A 20,054-nucleotide genomic window follows, 5' to 3' on the forward strand; every position below is an offset into this window, starting at 1 on the left:
TATTATCTGAGCATTTTTAAGCTGAACAGCATTTTTCCCCCCTCTTTATGCTGGACAGGTTTAATCTTTCTCTCTCCGTGCACGCTACAAGCTTTGTGCAATCACATATATGCAAGTGTTTGACACCCTGTGCTGTTTGCTCCCTCTGTTGGGGTGATGATGACGAGAATGCTGAAGTGAAACCGTTCCCATCCAGTTATGATTCGCTACATTTCACAAGGACACTTGTGTCCTACAAAAGGCATGGGTGACAAAATACTTAGTAATACAAAATACTTAATGGTGTGATACTGACCCTAAAATAGAGCATGTTGCAAAACTGTATGTGATAAAGGAGAAGGAGGACTGGAGATGCTGTTTTTGTTTTTTGCATTTTTGTGTATATTTTTGTTTCTGTTTTGGTTTTAGATTTTTAGTAGATCTTATCTACTGTATGTGAAGCAATACTGGATAGTTTTACTGGTACTTTTTACTACTACTAAACATTTTATATTTTACAGTTATTAGGTCAGAGCTGACTGGTACATGCTGACAGATAAACATGGATAACATCACACTGAAACCCCAGAGTCTGTCTTTATTTTTATTTTTTTATTTTTAAAGCGGGTTGAGTTGCTGCCTCTGACAGTGGGGTGATCTGCTGCCTGGTGGAAATCTTTTCATGAGAAACGGACACCTTGCGGTGCTGAGACACATGTCAGGGCATTTCTGTAATGTTTATGCATTAACTGTAGTAAAGACACTGAAGTTTACATTCAACACAAAACCTAAACGCCACCCCAACGAGATCTCGTTGCAAACCCGCTGATGATGTTTGACTTTATACGTGAATTTCAAACGCTCTAAAATGCAGCGCTGATCATACTTCTCAAATTGAATGCAGCAGATACTTTTAAATGATTTTGCAGAAGTTTTTATGATCGATTCATTAAACGGAATAATTGTTCTTAAAGGTTAGCAAAGGCAAATGGAAATGTGCACAGGCTGTATCATATCAGCATATGTTTGAGCATCTGGAGTGTTTGCACTGGTCTGAAGTCAATGCCAGTATCTAAACCTTAACATTTAAATATCTGGTGGTATGACTTAGTTTCATGTGCAAGTTATTGAAAGCTGGAGGTGCGGACAGAAGCAGAAAGAGCAGCGCAGGTGTCAATGATAATGGATATAGCACTGATTCAGTCAGATTCAGTCAGGGTTGCAAAGTGGTGTGTATATGTGCACTGACTGTATGAGATTTTCAGTTTGGATGTTTGCACAGGTATCACCTGAGCCATCAGCTCATGAGGGCTGGCATTGTCCTGCCTGAACGAACGTCATGCTCAATTAACACTGACTTTATTTGAAAAAAACGTTACAGAACGCACAGACCGGTTAACCTTGAGCTGAGAAAAGTCAGATGTACATTAAAATAAAACTGCCAATAAAACTGTTTAAATTCTTGTTTTCTGTGTGTAACCACATTTACACAGTAAACTTCCAGCTCAGTGATATCAGCTGATGTTGGTCTTTTGGGGTGTTGAATTTTTGGTATCTGCTGCTCTCACTTTGATTTAGAAACAAGACATCTGGCTTTTCTACAGACTTGAACATCACACTGTCCGTTGGAAAAGTCGTTTGTGTACTGCTTCCAATGGTTCATGTCAGACCTGCAGGGCCGGTCCCATATCTCTTTCTCTCTGTTTGTGTCTCCTCTTCATTCGGCTGTGACTCTTTGCTTGTATTGCATTTCATTCACGCTGTTTTGCACTTTTATTTGAGAGACCCTGTTCTTGCTGTTGGTTTAAACCGTAGTAGCTTCCCACTTTAGCTTTTGGAGGAAGTGATTCTTACTTAGGGACAATTGGCGCCGGCCATGATTTTTCAAATTCATATATCTATTAACTATAGCTCCTCTTGTAGAGATAGTTGAAAAAAATATACAACCTTAATTAATGATCTCTAAACCTACTTATGTTTTGTTCTTATTTAAATTTTTAAAAGATTATTTGTGTATTTGAGTTATTAGAGATAATATTATCATAGTATAAATATCACCTGGGTCATGAATCGTTGATGTGAGATCAGGAAGGCACCTTAGAGATGCTTACTTAAAGTTTGAGAGGCAGTGCGTGAGCCATAAAGTCATCTTGGTGTTTGAGTCACGCGCTCTCCTACTTTAAAATAAATTTATGACTCTGTATAGCCATCACAGCAACCCTTTTACACCCCACTGGAGAGAGAATAGATTTCTCCATTTTAAACTTTGAACTGGGTATCTGCATATAATGAGAGTGTGTACTGCCAAAAGAACCAGTGATTGCCTGTCCTTCATTAACAGAGCCACTGGTTAATGTGTCACTTGTACAATGGCACTAACACACACACACACATGCACAAACCTCCCCCTGTAGTAACTGTATCCCATCTGATAAGATTATAGGGCACTGTTCTCTTTACGTGTTATGTAGTTATGTAAATTGTCAGTTCTTATTCTCTGTCACCTTCCTCGTGTTTTTGGTAAATATGACTGGAATGTGACTGCTTTGCTTTGATTTCCATTTACTTTGTCTTTAATATGTTACCACCAAAGTGACTTTCAGTTCATATTTAATTCAACATGAACAAAAGAGTCAGGTGAAACTTAATCATGATACTCGCTGGGAGTGGCCAGAAAAATGTCATTGTGCACACACTGTGGCAAAACCAGAAATATCTAACAGACTTTTTGTAATACTGACTTGATTGAACCTGAGCTATAAATCAAGGATATATCACTTTGACAAAGGGTTTGTGTCTTTCAATACAACTGAAAATGCCTCCAGCCTAAAGTAATCTCTTCTGATTTACAGTACCGCACTAGGTTAATAATCTGTACAGACCTTTGACTGAAATACGCCTGAAGATATAGAAAAAGGGAACACTGTTAAACCCCTTAGCTAAAGGTCTGCATGCCACTCACAGCTTGATTGACTGAAGTAGCTGTCAGGTGCACAGAAACTGTATCTTTGTCCAACAAATTACAAACATAGCTCTACTAGCTGGTGAAAAATATGGCAAACTTGTTTTTACCGGCGCAAAAACACACACACAAAAAAACATTTTTTGGTGAATTTTCCACAAACCGCCTTGAGACTGGACTGAAGCTCCGTGACTGCTGCTAACTGCTCCCAATAGTGAGGACTGATTAAAATAAACAAAGTTAGCTTGTTTGTCCAAGCTAACATGCTGAGCTTAGCTTAAATGATTTAGCTTAACTTCTGATAGCTTAACTTGGCTTAACTTGAAAGTTAGCTTGTTGAGATATTTAATTACATTTACATTTAATGTAAACATTTAATTAGCAATGATAATTAAAAATAAAATAAACCTGTCAATCACTAAAGTATATGTTAGCGTGTGAAAGAAATTTAGCTCACAAAGCCACAGAAAGGCCTCTAGCCTCACGTTTTTATTTTTAATGAGAGGCGTTCCCTCACTTTTTAGTTGTTTCTAGCTCTGCCAGTCTGTTACATTTATTAAAAACTGGTGTTTAAACATCATCTGATTTTGATATATTTCACATATTTATTTTCTATCTGTGGTTTTGGAACGAGCTGATGTGATCAGCGAGATCTTTTGTTGGTTTTTTGTTGCCTAACAAGAAGAAAGAAGAGCTTTTATTGTGTGAGTGCTAGAGTGTGTTTATCTGTTTCACAAAGGTCTGTAGGTAGAATAAACATTCGCTGATTGCTTTGTTTTGGGACTGTGAAAGTTTGTTGTCCTCTTAGACAAAAAGGCTGGCATTTGGAAAATTTTCCTGCAAATTCCAGTAATTACTTCCTCGATCATCATTCTACTCCACGTCAGGTTTTTTTGGTTTTATTCATTTAATGTAATCAGGAGTGTATTGTTCTGAATCCTACGCAAGCTCATGACTTTTCTCTGATGTCAGTCACACCCTTTGCCCTTTCATCCATTGCATTCCCTTTCCTCTGACTCCTTATCTGCTTAGCAAGAGAGAGAGCGAGAGATTGAAGGAGGGAGAAAAGGTGGGTGAGGGAGGGGGTTACCTGCCCTAAGTGGCCCCACCTCTCTCCTCTGGCCATTGAGAATGAGTAAACACTAAACCACCTTTGCTTACCTCGGCACTCAAACACACAGACTCAGGCACTCAAGGAGACTGGCTAAACTCCTGCAGCCTGTCAACACCAAAGGAGTGTGAATGGACGCAGGGAGAGAGTTTTAGATAGGTGTGAAAAGATACCCCGTCAACACAGACTGCATCTCCTCGGCCTGATCGACAACATCTGAGTCTGGAAAACAGGTAACATCTTAAAACTGACCCCGAAGGTTGTTTCTGTCTGTTTTAAAAATCTAATTTGCTTGAGTCTCCTTAAAGCATGCTCGTTACAGACGGGTATCTTCATGAAAGACGACCTCAATAATTTCTAGAAGCCTTTGCCTCAAAGACGTTCCTAACAGGACAGCTTCTGATGGAGACGTTTCTGGTTAGACAGCTGTTTGCGTTTCGATTTAAATAGAAATCCGTCAAGTTTTGCTTGATCATTTTACCAGAGGGGCCTGTTTCACCACTTTATCACAGTCAAACTGATTGGTTTAAGTGCCTTTGCTGTCTTTATTCCAATCAGAGGTTGGAATGGAGATCAAGGTATCCCTACAGTGGAACCAGTGGAGTGGCATGGCACACCACTGTGTGTGTGTGTGTGTGTTCAGGGTGGGGGATAAAAATGCTTCAGTGGCTACACAGAGAAGCTGGTATTATTACCCATAGACTTCCGGGTTCTTCATCATATAATGCGTGGACTTTTACCCCAGTGAGGTGAGGTGTTTGCTTTGTGTGTGTGTGTGCATAAGAGAGAGACATGCTGCTTCATTCATTCACTGAGGGTATACTCTGTGCTAAAAGTACTACCAGAAATGACAATAACAGAAGTTTGGTTGATGAATGGGTTCACTTTGTGATGGAAAAGCTAAAAAAACAGCTGTTTGTAATGACATCGCTGTTGTTTCCGTCTTCTGTAAGCGTGCTGTTGTGGGAGAATTGACTCTCTCGGTGTGTTTGGGTAGGCCCAAGAGTACGTGAAGATTAGCTCATTTTTAAGTGTGTGAAGTATGTGTGAATGGGAAAAACACTGGGGGAAAAAAAACAAAATCCCAAAATAAAGTCATGTTGCTCGGTGTCAAGCATGACCAAATACCTGTGCTAAACCTCAAACACACACTCACACACACTCTGAAGGAGCCCGTGTCACGAGTGTGACACCGCCAGCATCAGTAGTAATTGCTTGAAACAATGTCTGCTATGGCCTTGAGCGGGCTAGCTGATTAGCCGGAGGAATGTGTTTGTCTGAAGAGGCAAAGCTCCTTTCTGCGAGTGCTAAAGCAGCTCTTCTGATTAGTAATGACTTTGTTGCTGTATGAAGGATCTGTATATTGTGATACTTTATAACAAGACTTAGCTTTTCTTTGAGGATCTTTGTTATGTTGGGTTAGATTCTCATGCTGGACGCAAATTGTGCTGTTTTGAGTGACATTTGAGACAAATGTGAAGGTCCTGGAGGTGGAGGGGGGCTCTCGGAGTAAATGAGCTGGAATCTTTCCTCTGTAGTGGAGTTACTCCGAGCTGGAGGTGGTCACTTACGCACTCCGTCTGACCTGAAATTCTTCAGGCCAGTTTCACTTTGAAGGGCTTTCTAGCACTGAGGGAGGCCTGCACATTCGCGCCCCCCCCCCCTCTCTTTTTTCGTTAACCTCCCTCGCTCCTCTCCATCTGGTCTATTCCTCCTCAGATCCCCACTCAGACTCTCTTCCCTTTTCTTCTAATCTTCCCCTTTTTCCTGCATCTCCTTGCCTCCTCTCTTTCATTCCTTCCTCCCCCTCCCTGCTGCTCGTCTTTGAGCTTGGGTGAACCAGAGGAATGAGGGTGACAGGTACATGGATGGGAGGAAGGAAAAGTGCAGAGAAGGAGGAGAAGGAGGCATAAGGGAGCGGACGCAGGGACAGAAGCAAAGCCTCTCAGGAGTTTAGCTAATGTAATATAAACATTTTAAGATAATGCAGATTTCTTTGTCTCAGCCTCACGACTGTTTTTTTTTTTTTCTTCGTTTCTCTGTCGTCCTGTTGGCGTCAGCATGTTGACAGCTGAGCTGCGTCAACATGAGAACATCATGTGTCTTAAGAGGTCAGCCGCAGTGCTCACTTCTCTTTTGTCAAGTTGATTGTTTCCCTGTGCTGTGCTGTGGCTCAGATAATGCACCGTACAGCGGCCAGAGACACCACGATGCCTCCTTTGTATTTGGTGCCATTCTAATCAAAAGACACCATCCCGCTCGGCCTTGTCAAAGTTAAAAACAATATGTGTGCTGAAATCTGTGAGAGAGTTGAGTTGTGAGAGCCACCTGAAACTTGGAAGCAGTTTGACGTGATGAAAATCACACCAGGAAATGTTTTTTTTTTTATGTATTTCTACAGCAGTTTCTGTGGCTGATAGGCCACACTGTTTTCTTCCAGGAAAACAGTGTGGCCTGAACAGTGTGGTGCACTCCTACAGGTCGTATCACTCCGCAGAAATGAACAGCGGGACCTCTGGTCTTGTGACACGCTACTCATTTACTTATATAGACGGCGCATGTAATAATCAGTCAGCCTTTCTAGCTGAGATACTGATTACCAGGACTGTTTTATGGCTGATTTTTATTTCAGCTTATTCATTGTTTTGCCTATGTAACAGATTCCTGTGTGTGTGTGTGTCTTTTAATCCTGGCCTTAATAGGGAGCCAGCTTATCATAAATATCCTACAAAGTCTAAGACAGCTCTATAAGTTCTTTCTCTCCACTGATTACTGTGATTGATTTAGTTCTAAGTAATTGCTTTACTTAAACACAACGTCAGTTTCAGCCATGCAGTGTTACGTTTAAAAAGCAGTTTAGTCTGACATCAAAAACCAATCAGTGAATGCATGTATTTAACTGATCATACGTCCTCTCAGCAGATGAACATGAAAGTCCAGCAATGATCGTTCTTCGCTCATAAGAATTTATTTTCACTTAATTTTCTCTTAGTCAAAGTCGCAATATCCAAATTTCAAAAGATTTGTTTTCCCAAATCAGCTGCAGCTAAACAAATGTGATGGATGATTCTGTCATTTGGCTTTTCGCGGGAATCGTTGACTATCATAAAATATGCAGGATCGCAGATTTATTTCATAATTCTTTGTAAATCATTGTTTTCTGCGCTCCAAAACATGTCGTCTCACACGAATGACTGCGTGGTGTGAACGGTGCCTGAATAATGATTTAGTGAGCGTGTCCAATCATTGAGGAGACAGTCAGCGTTTTTCGGCCGTCTCTCAGTTCTTCCCGTGGAGTTAAACGATAAACTGTTGACTTGACCTCCTAAACGATTAACTGTGCAGTCACCAGAACACCTGAAATCTCTGAGGCGTGCCTGAGCTCTGATTGGCTCCCACTAATGAGTCACAGTTAATGATTTAATTTAAACCGACCCCCCTCGGCTTAGAAGAAACCCCGGTTTTACTTTACACTCAGCCCCCCGCACCTTCTACTTCTTCTTTTCTTTATGTACACACACACCTTTACATTCATACTTTGACCTGGGTATCTTTACAGACACTGTTTTGGTGTCATTTGTACTGAGCGAGCTCTTTCTGATGTGATTGTAAAGTAAATTCATAGACAGAAAAGCCCGTTTGTATCTCACTATCATTTAATCTTTAGTCTTTGTCCGTCCATTATTCTTTGGCCTTTATACTTCACACCCTGTCTTCTTGCCTGTTTACTCAGTCGTTAAAGAGTGAGGTCGGTTTCACTAGCAACTAAAACTTAGTGTGCTTTTCACCAGACTGTAACTCTCATGTCTCCCCAAACACTCTCTTTTCTCGCTCCTTTCAGAAGACACAGGGAACGTTTTTTTTCTTTGTTTTGAACAAAATCTGAAAGCGTGTGACTTTTTTTCTCCGTCCTCTCTCTCATATCTTGATCTGCTCTTTTGACTGCCCAGGTAGGTGTGTGCTGTTTGCTTAGGTTAAGCTGTGCTAGGAACACGTTCACCGTTGTTATGTACAAAAAAAACACACGTGAATGCCTGAATGCACACGCACACACTTGTATACAGTCACAGTTTTGTGCTGATATGACAGAAATCACTCCAGCGGTAGCTTCCAGTCAGAATTTTCAGATGTCCCTTCACTGCAGCACAAACATGAGGAAGTATTCAAACCCCAGTTTGAACGTTTCCTGAACATTTTTCCCTTTTCTGCAAATCTAAGCAGAAAACCCTCAAAACCCATTAAAACTCAATTTCCCATCATACTCCTCTCTGCATTACCTGCTTTCACTTGTCAGGGAACAAAGACTTGTTGACTTGTGTTTTTTTTTCTACAGCTGCGTTGGATCAGTGAAAACATATAGCTGTATTCCTAAATGCAGTAAAAGTACTATAAAGATAAAAGTAGTGCAGAAGTACTCTGTTAGGTCTGCTTGGATATATGTAAGAATGTTTTTCTTTCTGTTGAACTAAACCACTATCTTTCACTAAAGGAAGTGCTAGAAAATGGGTTGCATATTCCCGGACAGCTGGGTGAATGGATGCTGGAAAGCTTGATCGTGCAGAGGAAGCTCCACCTAAAAGCTCCTTGTGATTGCTTTGGTGATCACTAGCAGATTTTTCAAACAAGCCGGCGCCTTCCAAGTAAACACCAGCCAAGTACTCAGTGAGTGGTAGTGAAACCATCAGCACCTTTCAGTTTTGCCACTGTCAGCGACTGTTTGCAGAGAAGTTGGCATTTTTCATGCCATCTGCTAGTAACCAGAGCAATCACAAAGAGGCTTTGGAGCAGGACTGTGCACCTCTTTGTGACCACTTTCACCTGACGATTGGCAGCAACCACTTGCCAACCGGTTTGGCAATATATTTTTCCCTAGTGACCAATGGTTGCCAGGTGGTTGCAAACAGGTCTCTAGGTCTGGGTGACCGAGGCCTTGGTTGTAATGTCACTTAGTGGCATGCTTCTCTTGGCTGGTGAACACTGACAGTTTATTTGTCTTTAAGTAAGCAGATAAATTAAAATTACTGGTTCAATCATGTCATTTGTACATGGAAAGTCTGAAAAGGAGATTACAGCATCAATTATATTTTCCACAGTGTCAGTATATGTGTGTGAAATATAAATACTGCTCTATGTATGAGTAAATTTTGTTAACGTGCTTGTGTGTGTATGAAATAACAGTAAAAGTAAAGATGAGATTCATCCACATGTACACACAGATACACACAAACTCAAGTACCTGTTTTAGCTCCACCCTCATCAGCTCTCATGCTTGCAGCTTTGGGTCAGTGTGTGTGTGTGTGTGTGTCTTAGTGTAGAGGAGGCTGGACTCTGTGCTCAGTGCCCTGCTGTACCTGTCTCTCATGGAGGTGGACTAACACTCCCAGAGCAGGCGGCCAAGCAGCGGAGCGCTGTGAAGCAACAGGGGTAGATATCCTCCTCTCTGACCACTCTCTGCTTCTACTTCCTCTTCTCTTTTCCACCACCATCCCTCTGCTACGATCTTTCTCAAGATTTCTACTCTGTTTTACTCTCACTTCCCCGTATCTCTAGCTCCCTTTGATTGGATAGGCGCTCGCTGTCCTTGAATGACAACTTTTTGTGACTTGAGACTATGCGTTGATTATTGTTGTTGCAGTTATCTCTACGGACCTGTCTTTGAAGGATGGTTTAAATAGTATTTGAGTTATTTAGGACTTACCTCAAACTTACCTTAACAGACCACATCTGTTGTTATCTGGCTGGTGTTTGTGTTGCATGTATAAAGCAGCAGGACTCAGGCTTATTTAAACGTTGGTGCTTCCACGATCCTGTTCTGCTGCCTTGCGACGCTGTTGTTAGGGGGCTGCTGGGGGGACTGTGAATCAATTTCCTCCACGTGTCTACATGAGTGTGTGGCTAAAGATGGCAGCCTTCTTAGGCCTATTTCATCAGTGCTCTGGATCGCTGTACAGACCTCTGTACATGCATATTCCTGTGATAAGAGAAATCCTAAAGTCATAAATAATACAATATCCTTCCTTTTCATAGCTGACTACAGATTCATAATGTTATATGCTCACTTGCTCTTTTGAGAAAAAAGATGGATTTTGCAAGTCAATCTGTGTTTATGACGACCTGAAGAACTCTGTAAAAGCCTCTCTGTCCGCTCATAAAACAACTCAGTCCCCAGTAACACGCTGTTAATATGCAGAGAATCAGGTGCTTCTATCAATCATAAACGTAACGTAGCAAGCAATCTCACGGGAATAGCTCGGCTCTGTTAACTAAACAAATTCCCGCTCTTGAACTTCCTTCGCTTGTTCGCTTGCCAGTCGTTCTATCTTGCGCCGCTCTGAGTTCGTAACCTTTGACCAGGCGAACTCTGAGCTCTTAATGTCAAGGTAGATTATTTTTAACGAAGTAACTAGCTGTTCCTGTTATGCCCCAACAAAGAGGCTCAAATCTGAAGACGTGAGCCACACCTAAGTGGTCATAACTTTTCAAACTCCTTGTCTTTACTGGATGAGACACCATCTGTAAATCTTTATGCTCTCTGTGAATAAAGGCTGTGATTTGTGTTCACCTTGGTTAATTATCTACCTGTTTCAGCCTCAGGTTTCCTCCTCCTCCCCACTCTGCCTTTCTCTGTCACTTATACACATGCAGGATTGAATGCTGAAGATGTTCCCCAAGCTGCTTTTTGTCATTTAATATGCTGTGTTGTACATGTGCTACACAAAGGATCTCAAATTCATGCAAATTATTCTCATATTTTTACAACAGAGTTTCACTTCACTCCTGACACGGTCAGCACTGAGGAAGTTAGGAATGTCTAGGAAGTGGTGAAAAGCAGGAAGAATGATTTAAATTTGTTGTTTTTTTAATACTAACTGCTTCAGTGCACAAAGTGTCAAGCTCACTGTGTTACAAAGCTTCATTTTATCATCCAGCAGAACTCCCAGTGTGAATATTGTCCTCCTTTTGTCATCAGCCTGGTAAGATAAGGCTGATATGAGGTCGAGTCATGTTAGCACTTCACACGGTAGAAGGAACAGAGGGAGGGCAGACAAAGAAAACCACACTGAAGCAAAAAAATAGAAGAGATTAAAATGTCATGAGCTGCAGAGATGACGAATATGCTGCATAGTTTGTTTGCATGCCAAAACAAACTACTTTCATAAATGTTTTCAGTGGCAGCCCTAAAAAGGGACGTGAAGTGACAAAAAATACTGATAAAGTGCAACAAACCATGTAAGACATTTAGGGGTTTTTTGTCATAAAGGAACATTCCATCAATAATCATATTTACCGAGGGTGATTTTACGTCTGTCGTCTCCTTATAATTACTTTGCACTGATTAAAAACACAAGACTACATGCAAAGGAAGCTGTAAGGTAGTGGTTAGTGTGTCCAAGCATATAAAATACACTATCACAAGTTTTCACCACCTCATAAAATATGTACTGATATGTGCAACTATTTTAGGACACTTTTATTTTTCGTACATTAACACAGGTGTAATGTACCCACAAGGCATCTTTCTGATTAATTTTTATATCCCCCTTTTTTCTTAAAAAAATAATTTGTCTACAACTGGCAGAAGATTTTATTTCTTAAGGTGAAGGGTTAGGGTTGCTTTTGATACGGGTGCCAGTTTAGCTCAGTTGGATGAGCAGGCAACCATATGCCACAATACTGAAAGCGGCTGGCTGGAGTTCGGGTCTGACCCGTGGCCCTTTTTCCCTCTGCTTTCCTGTTGATCTTCACAGGAAAAAATATATTTAAACAAAAAAGTTGTCTTCTATAGACTAACATTAGCCTATAGAGGGGTCTTACTGAGGTCACACATACATTGCTGGACAGTTGTTCGCCACATTTGATGTGTTACAACTTGGTCAAACTTGGAAAAATGTGTATTCCCCACACGGTGAGTGGCTGTTAGCTGTCAGTAAGTCATACTGGTCAAAAACATGGTGCTGCACCAAAAAACCTAGTTGTGATTGCTTTGGTCTTTAGCAGATTGCAGCTACTTGTAGTTTTTGCATAGAGGACCCCAACCCCAAAGAGCTGCTAGCTGAGTGGTAGGAAAACTTGAAAAAGTGTGTCTCAAACTGGAAGCAGAGACATACTTCCAAGTATGAGTTAGTTTGAAGGTGACAGTGTCTGTTTGGCAGCCTAGTTTAAAAAGCACCTCCCAACAACAACAGCTCCTAGAAACCTTCCATTGAATTTGCACGACATACGAATTCTAACATTAACCTCAGACAATCCACGCACCGCAGAAAAATTTGAACCTGTGGATACAACCCGGAAGGCTTCGGCATGATTTCTTAGTAAGACCCGTGTGCTGATAGGCAGGCCAGTTAAATGCTCAAAGGTTTTGCTTCCTGAGCTAGAATACACACATTGTCCTTAGTTTTACCCAAGAACAGGTCCATGACCCATTCTTGGAAAACTATTTTGGAAAAGCAGATATAAATGAATGTCATCTTGACCTTCGTCGGGATTCAGCAACCAGTGGTGAACTACTGGCAAAAGATAAAGGAGGAAATTTTTTTTTTTTTCCCCACACTTGGTGATTTCCTTTTCCTTTTCCTAACCGTTTGGGAGTTTGTGCTTTGTTTAAAAAAGACATTTAAAGCTTCCTTCCTTTTTTGTACTATCATCCATGTTTGAACTAGTCATTCTAAGCCCCTCATTCAGCCTTGGACAAAGTGACATGTGAACAGGTTTGTTTGTAGGAGAGTGGGATGTTGGGTCAGGTCAGATCAGTGTGCAGGTTACCATGGTTGCTTGGCTTTTTAGTGTTTTGCCTTTGTTGACTGCCTCACCTATCTCCATCCTAGTCCAGGCAATCTTGTGCTGCACAAAGAAACCCAAGCAAAGCCTAAGTAGCGAGTATTTGTTTTTTTGGTCTATATGTTTTTACGTGATACCGAGTCACATCAAATTAGTGTTATAGTCTGTTCTGATTGGTTGCTTACTATTTTATGCAGCATGATTTGGGGGATTTAAAAACCTGTGGATTTTTCCATTCTGAATGCCGGCTGTGTTGGAAAATAACAGAGTAAGAGGTTTATGTTCGGGAAGCCGATTTCTGATTGTTCTCTGTTCCTTTTTTAGGGCTGCACTACTTAATGAGGACACACTGAAACACACATGTGCACACACTAATAGCTGCACCCACACTCTGTATGGCATTCATATTGATAAGGAGATGGAAAATCCAACACCGCCACGTGGTGAGCGTGCACACAGGAGGCTTGTGTGTAGCAAAGATGAATGTGTGCAGCCTTTTGTCACATAACAGGGTTTATGTTACACAAAATTCCTTATATAGCTTAAGTCCTCGCTGACTTTTTACACACAAGCGCACCACAAACACACATGCACTGAGCATGTGACCTAGTCATACTTGGTGAACCTTGAGCTGGAGGTTTCAGGGTTTACAGCCCTTCAATCTGTCTGATAGGGGTCAGAGGTCAGCAAGCGATCTGAGTTACTCAACAAAACAAGGTTGTAAAACCACTGATAGGGGAAGGCGCCCTGAGGATTTATGGATGCTGTATTTCCACTGTGGTGTTCAGGCCTCGTAATGTGTGCTGGTTTGTTTTAGTCAGGTAATCTTGCATGCATGCAAATTGTGCTCAAAGTCAGCAATCAGTCACTGTTGTTTAAATGATGTCTTCTGATCATCAGCCTATTTTCTTCCCGCTGTATTTTTTTTCTCTGTCTTTACAGCAGCCATTTAATTCAGTATAATTTGACAGATCTCTCTCTTATCCTCCTTCAGGCCCTGATCTGATTGGATGGTTTTGTCAGAATGACAGCTGAAGATCCTGCTTCTTCTTCGACCATGAGTAACAACGTTGCCCCCTCCAAATCCTCTGGTGCCCATCACTCTCACCATGGACAGCTCAACATCCCTGAGGGTGTTGCTGGTGCACCTAATGAGGCCTCACTGGTGGCCCTGATGGAGCGTACTGGCTACAGTATGGTCCAGGAAAATGGTCAGCGAAAGTACGGTCCCCCTCCCGGTTGGAATGGTGCATCTCCTCCTCGAGGCTGTGAGATCTTTGTCGGAAAGATTCCGCGGGATGTTTATGAAGATGAGTTGGTCCCAGTGTTTGAGTCCGTAGGACGCATCTATGAGATGCGCCTGATGATGGACTTTGATGGGAAAAATCGAGGGTACGCTTTTGTAATGTACACAGAGAAACACGAGGCCAAGAGAGCCGTGCGGGAGCTGAATAACTATGAAGTGCGGCCTGGGCGGCTGCTGGGTGTCTGCTCCTCAGTGGACAACTGCCGTCTTTTCATTGGTGGCATTCCCAAGACCAAGAAACGTGAGGAGATCCTGGAAGAGGTCTCCAAGGTGACAGAAGGCGTATTAGATGTGATAGTTTATGCCAGCGCTGCAGACAAGATGAAGAACCGTGGCTTTGCCTTCGTAGAGTATGAGTCACATCGTGCAGCAGCCATGGCTCGTAGGAAGCTGATGCCTGGACGCATTCAGCTGTGGGGCCACCAGATTGCAGTGGACTGGGCAGAGCCAGAGATTGATGTAGACGAAGACGTGATGGAAACAGTGAAGATCTTGTATGTCAGGAATCTAATGATGGAAACCAGCGAAGAGACGATCAGACAGGTGAGGACCGACTGGCTATTTGGGTTCGAGCATGCAAAACATTTCTGACACGATTTTAATTTCTCCCATCCTTTGTCTTTAGATTTTCAGCCAGTTTAACCCTGGATGTGTAGAGCGTGTAAAGAAAATCCGTGACTACGCCTTTGTCCACTTTACCTCCCGGGATGATGCTGTGTTGGCTATGGACAACCTCAATGGCACAGAGGTAGAAGGGTCCTGCATCGAGGTGACACTCGCCAAACCTGTCGATAAAGAGCAGTACTCACGCCAGAAGGCTTCAAAGGGGGGAGCTCCTGCCACTTCAGAGGCTACTCAGCAGAACTACGTTTATCAGTGTGATCCCTACACATTGGCATACTATGGTTATCCTTACAACACCCTCATTGGACCCAACAGAGAGTACTTCGTCAAAGGTTAGAATGATTTTTTTTTCAATCAGTAATAATCTGTTGCAAAATTCAGTGTTTCATGAAAAACCCTCTTGGTTGGAGCCAAAGCTCCAAAACATTTTAGGATCTCGTGATATGAAAACAGTATTTACTGTAAGAAATTTTCAGACGTTCAAAAGGACAATATGATCATTTAAAGATTCATTTGATGAGAAATTTTAAAGAAATCTTTAACTTGATGAGGGTTTGTGGCTTAAAATCACTTTTATGTTACAACCACAATTCCAAACAAGTTGGGACACTGTGTAAAATGTGAATAAAAAAAAAGAACACAATGATTTACAAATCTGACAAACCCATATTTTAGTCACAATGGAAGACATCGGAAGAAGCATATCAAATGTTTAACTAAGACCTTTTTCTTTAAAGACAAAAATTAGCTCATTTTGAATGAAGGCGTGATCTTTGGGCCCTCCGGCGGCGCTACAGGCGTTATTCTGTCATGGAAATCACTGCATGTGCTCAGGAAGACTTCCAGAAATCACAGTCTGTGAACACAGTTCAATGCACCATCTACAAATTCAGGTTAAAGCCTTATGTGAATTGTTGTTGGATTAAGACTCATTTAAAAATGGATTGAGACAGAACAGAAAACTGTTCTGTGGTTAGGGGAATCGAAATTCTCAGGTCTTTTTCAGTTCCCAGAAGTTTACGGAGTGTTGTTCAGAGCGTAATGGATACTACAGTGGTGAACATGGGCCTGTCACAACTTTTTGAGAAGCGATGCTGCCATTAAATTCAACGTGATCAGATTCTTTCTTTAAATACATTTCCTTAGTTTGAAGTTTTCGTACATTTTCTTTGTTCTATGCTTTGAATAAAACATGTGTTTGTGAGATTTGCATATCTTTGCCTTCTGTTTTAATTTACATTTCACACAGCGTCCCAACTTTCTTTTGGAACTGGTGTTGTAAAAGGGAAATACAAAACCAGCTGATGGATCAATGAATGCTAATCCCATCACCTTTAATGATTGATTTTAAATATGGTCTTGGGTGATAACAGGAAAATCTAACTTTGAGCAATCATTGTGTTTTGGTTTTCTCTCCAAAGGATCCCCAATGATACAGAACAATGGTAATCTCTCACATCCTTATTCCTACTTGTTACTCTGATGAACAATGAGCCTTCTTGCCATGTGACAAACTATACATTTTCTAACACCATCTTTTTCCTGCTGTGCTGTCACCTCCCATTTCATGCTGGGTTATTAGAGAGCTCACCACCAAGTGGCAAAACTCTTGGAATACAAGTCGACAACATTATGGAGTTACATAATAGACCTAATATAAGAGACAGAGGCCACACTAAACCCAAACACCTCCAAGTCGGAGCAAAAATTCAGTAGCAATATTTCTCTATGTGCAGAATATTAGCTAAAATATGAGTTAAATTAGTCGTGTGCAAGTTCTGATGTCTTGAGAAACTTTCAAAACTCATCTTGCCAAAATTGCCCCTGCTGCCCTAAACCACAACCCCTGTCATCATATCCCCTTAATTGTATTTTAAGCAGGTACTGTGAGAGGTCGTGGTCGTGCTACTGCAGGTAATCGTACCCCTGGGCCACGGGGGTCGTACCTCGGAGGTTACTCTGCCGGTCGTGGCATCTACAGCCGCTACCACGAGGGCAAGACCAAGCAGCCTGAAAAGTCCTATGAGCTGATGCCCAGTCTGGAGCTCGCTGCTTCCGTCAACCCAGTTGGCATCAAACATGGCACAAGTCAGTGAGATAGACAAACCCCGACCTGTTCTTGCCCATCTCAAAAAGGCTTTTACTAAATCTTCCAGCCCGCAGTTTTTTCTCCTGTGTGATTTGAGGAGCATTTTTTGTGAATCAGCTTTCTAGTCATTTCTGGACGGTCATGCGCAAAAGGACGGCCTTTCTTTCATTTACAGTAAAGAATAACAACATTGTAGTCAGTCCTTTCCAACATGACCTGAAGGTAACGGCTATACTTCATTCCTCATTCTTTCCTTTTCCTTACACAACAGAAATTTGTCTTTCTGGTTATTCAGGTTCAAACTGTGCTGATCAGTGCTTGTTTAAATGAGCGGTGAACTGAAACCTAAAACACAAAAGCCATGACTGTAAGGGTTGTTTCAGACACACCACAGGGTGATTTTAAAACACCGTTACGAGCTTCTTCAGGTAACACTTTATGCTGACAGTTGGAGCCCATTTAAGCTGATATTTACGAGAAATGGTTCACACCAATGGTGTGTCTCCTTGAACATGAGAAACATGAGAAAACATGCAACCCCCTGCTAACAAGCAATAAAATAAGAAGCATTAATGTTTCCAAAATATTAATAGGCCTAAAATTACAATTTATGCAGTTTTTATAATAGAAACAATTTTAAAAAACTACAAATTAAAGACAAACTAGGCAGTGAGAGAAACCGGACAAGATTTCACGAGCTCGTGAATTACGCCACCGCCCCTCCTTCAGATAGAGATCGACTTTATTAAACACACACTGGGGAAATTCACTTGTTACAGCAGCACAAGAGTGAAAAAGAAAACGTGAAGTGGAGAAATATTAGAAAGTAAACAAAAACTCAAAAGCACTAAAAAAGCAGAATTAATAAATCCCTACAAAAAGAGTATTTTGTGTTATGTACAAATGGTACTATATACAGTAAAAATACCTACCTATCCATAATCTGTGAACATTATCTGCAGGGTTATTGTAAACCTGTCAATCCTGCTTTTGGGTGCTTTCTTTTTGGTAGGGTGTCACCACAGCGGGTAGCTCCCCAGGTTTAGATTCTGTACATTTTTAAGCCAGATGCCCGTCTTGATGCAATTCTAGAGATTTGCATCACATCCCAGAATCGAAGCAGGGATCAGTCACTTGTTAGGTCAAAATATAAACCCTACACTGTAGAACCACTGTTTAACATTGCTATGTATTTCTTTAGCAGTAACTATTAGCTAACTAAAAATCAATTAACCATAGCTACACTTCTTTATAATAATCATCAATAAGAATAATAAAGTGTTACCAAATCTCTGGAGTGCAGAGGTTTAGTCAGCAGCCATATCATACATAGCTTTTTATACGGTTGTAGTTTTTTCGAGGCAGTTTATATGCAGTCGTCTCCAACTTTGACTTGACAGATGGATGATCTTTTTTTGTCTTTCTATTTTAATAAGTGCTCGAACATAACGAAGGTAGCTTTTTCTCTAGTCACACTGAGTCTTATCTGTAGCTTTGTGAGCGTTATGACAGTTTAAGCCATAATCGGAGCTGAAATGCAAATGTAAAAGCACAAACTAAAGACTGTTGTGTCCACTCTATTCTGATCACTTGAAGGATGATTCCAGTGTTATGAAGAGTTGTAGCACATCTACATCTACAGCAACTGCTCTCCCAGCTAAGAGAGAAACGTTGTAAGTGTCTTGTTTTCAAAGGATCATTTTCCTGGTGGAAAAATTCAATTTCTTTCATTCTGCCTTATTTCCTGAAAGCAGGCAGGGGGAATGAAACTGAGTTTATTTTAATGTTGGTGGATCATCTAAATCCTGTACGTTTCTTTTTTCAAGAATGAAAGATAGAAACTGAAGTGATTTTTTTTTTTAAAGATGTTGATATGGAAAATTTAAAACACTGGAATTATTCTTCAGCCTTCAAATTCTTCGACTAAAGCTACTAAGCCTAATTGTTTTATCAACATATTGATTAAACCTTACTAACCATTTACTGCATGTGTGTGTCAGTGTCGTGTGTTTGGTGATCAGAGATCCGTTCAGTAGAGTCGACGTTACTGATGTTTCCTTGTTTAAGGATTTGACCTCAATCTGCAGCTCAGTGTCGGTGCCGGTCTGTGTGGAATCACAGGATTGAAAAGACTTTTGTGGATCTGAAACAATGACTGATGTTGTGTTTGCTCTGTGTGTGTGTGTGTGTGTTGAAGTGCTAGGGTTAATCCCCAGCTGAGCACCATCATAAGCTGAATCACACCACAACGCCAATTTGTGTAACTTATTTATTTCCACTTCTTGCTGAAATTGAACCCTTCACCCTGTTTGTGCTGTTCTCTCTTCGCCTCTGTAGTGTTTTATCTCTATAAATGATTGGATGCATGTGTGCGCTTATCTGTTATTTCCTGAGTAGTGTTAATATTTGGATGATGCTCTGTTGTCTCCAGTCTGTTATCCAAGCTCTCATTTGTGTGTCTCTCTATGTGCAGTGGCATTACAGACTCTGGGTGGGCAGTACCCAGTGTTCAGCGCCACTCCTGCAGCCAAGCTGATGGAGGAGGGGAAGGTGCACACAGTGGAGCATCTTATCAACCCTCTGGCCATGCAGCACCCCGAACACTCCCCCGCTGCTGCTGCTGCTACTGCTGCTGCTGCTGCCACCGTCCTACCTGCGGTCTCTACCCCTCCACCCTTCCAGGTGGGTATTATTCACGGGGTCAAAGGGAGTCGGAATGACATTCAGATAATGAGCAATTTAGTGGGATTGGCAGGTCAGTGCATATTACGGTTATATTAATTCAATTTTTTAGATTTGTGTGGCTGCCGTTGCTCCTGGTAACACTACGGATATACTTTCTCAGTAATAAGAAAGCTATGACATCCAACAGCCCACTTACACCCTCATCATATCCTTTTTTTTCTTCTCATCCCTGTGATGCGTTCATGGTGCAGATGGCAGGGGCGATCGTGGCTCAAGAGTTGAGAGGTCGCCTTGTAATCGGAAGGTTGCCGGTTCGAGCCCCGGCTGGCTGTGGCTACAATGTAGCTTGCCATCACCAGTGTGTGAATGGGTGGATGACTGGATGTGTAAAGCGCTTTGGGGTCCTTAGGGACTAGTAAAGTGCTATACAAATACAGGCCATTTACCATGTAAAGTTGCAGTGGCTGTAATTCAGCACCTGCATACCACTACAAAAGAAGCGCAAGCATAAACTGAGTGA

At 41.5% G+C, this 20,054-nt stretch overlaps 1 protein-coding gene across 13 annotated transcripts in view; it reads left to right on the forward strand.

The window, feature by feature from the left end:
* rbm47 (RNA binding motif protein 47) overlaps nt 1–20,054 on the forward strand; it is a 49,252-nt gene that overhangs the window by 24,729 nt on the left and 4,469 nt on the right. For 6 of the 13 annotated variants that reach the window (XM_082537354.1, XM_082537361.1, XM_082537360.1 and 3 more), the window contains 5 exons: nt 13,825–14,679; nt 14,762–15,092; nt 16,182–16,205; nt 16,639–16,848; nt 19,323–19,531. In XM_082537354.1, coding sequence (XP_082393480.1) covers nt 13,855–14,679; nt 14,762–15,092; nt 16,182–16,205; nt 16,639–16,848; nt 19,323–19,531 — 1,599 coding nt within the window. In that variant the 5' untranslated portion in view covers nt 13,825–13,854. Of the gene's footprint in view, nt 1–4,072; nt 4,286–9,370; nt 9,477–13,824; nt 14,680–14,761; nt 15,093–16,181; nt 16,206–16,638; nt 16,849–19,322; nt 19,532–20,054 lie in introns of those variants that run through there. The other 7 variants (XM_082537365.1, XM_082537362.1, XM_082537366.1 and 4 more) reach the window with 7 other exon arrangements.

The sequence above is a fragment of the Aulonocara stuartgranti genome, assembly GCF_965226115.1.
Source record: "Aulonocara stuartgranti genome assembly, chromosome: 6".
In the NCBI taxonomy this organism is placed as follows: Eukaryota; Metazoa; Chordata; class Actinopteri; order Cichliformes; family Cichlidae; genus Aulonocara; species Aulonocara stuartgranti.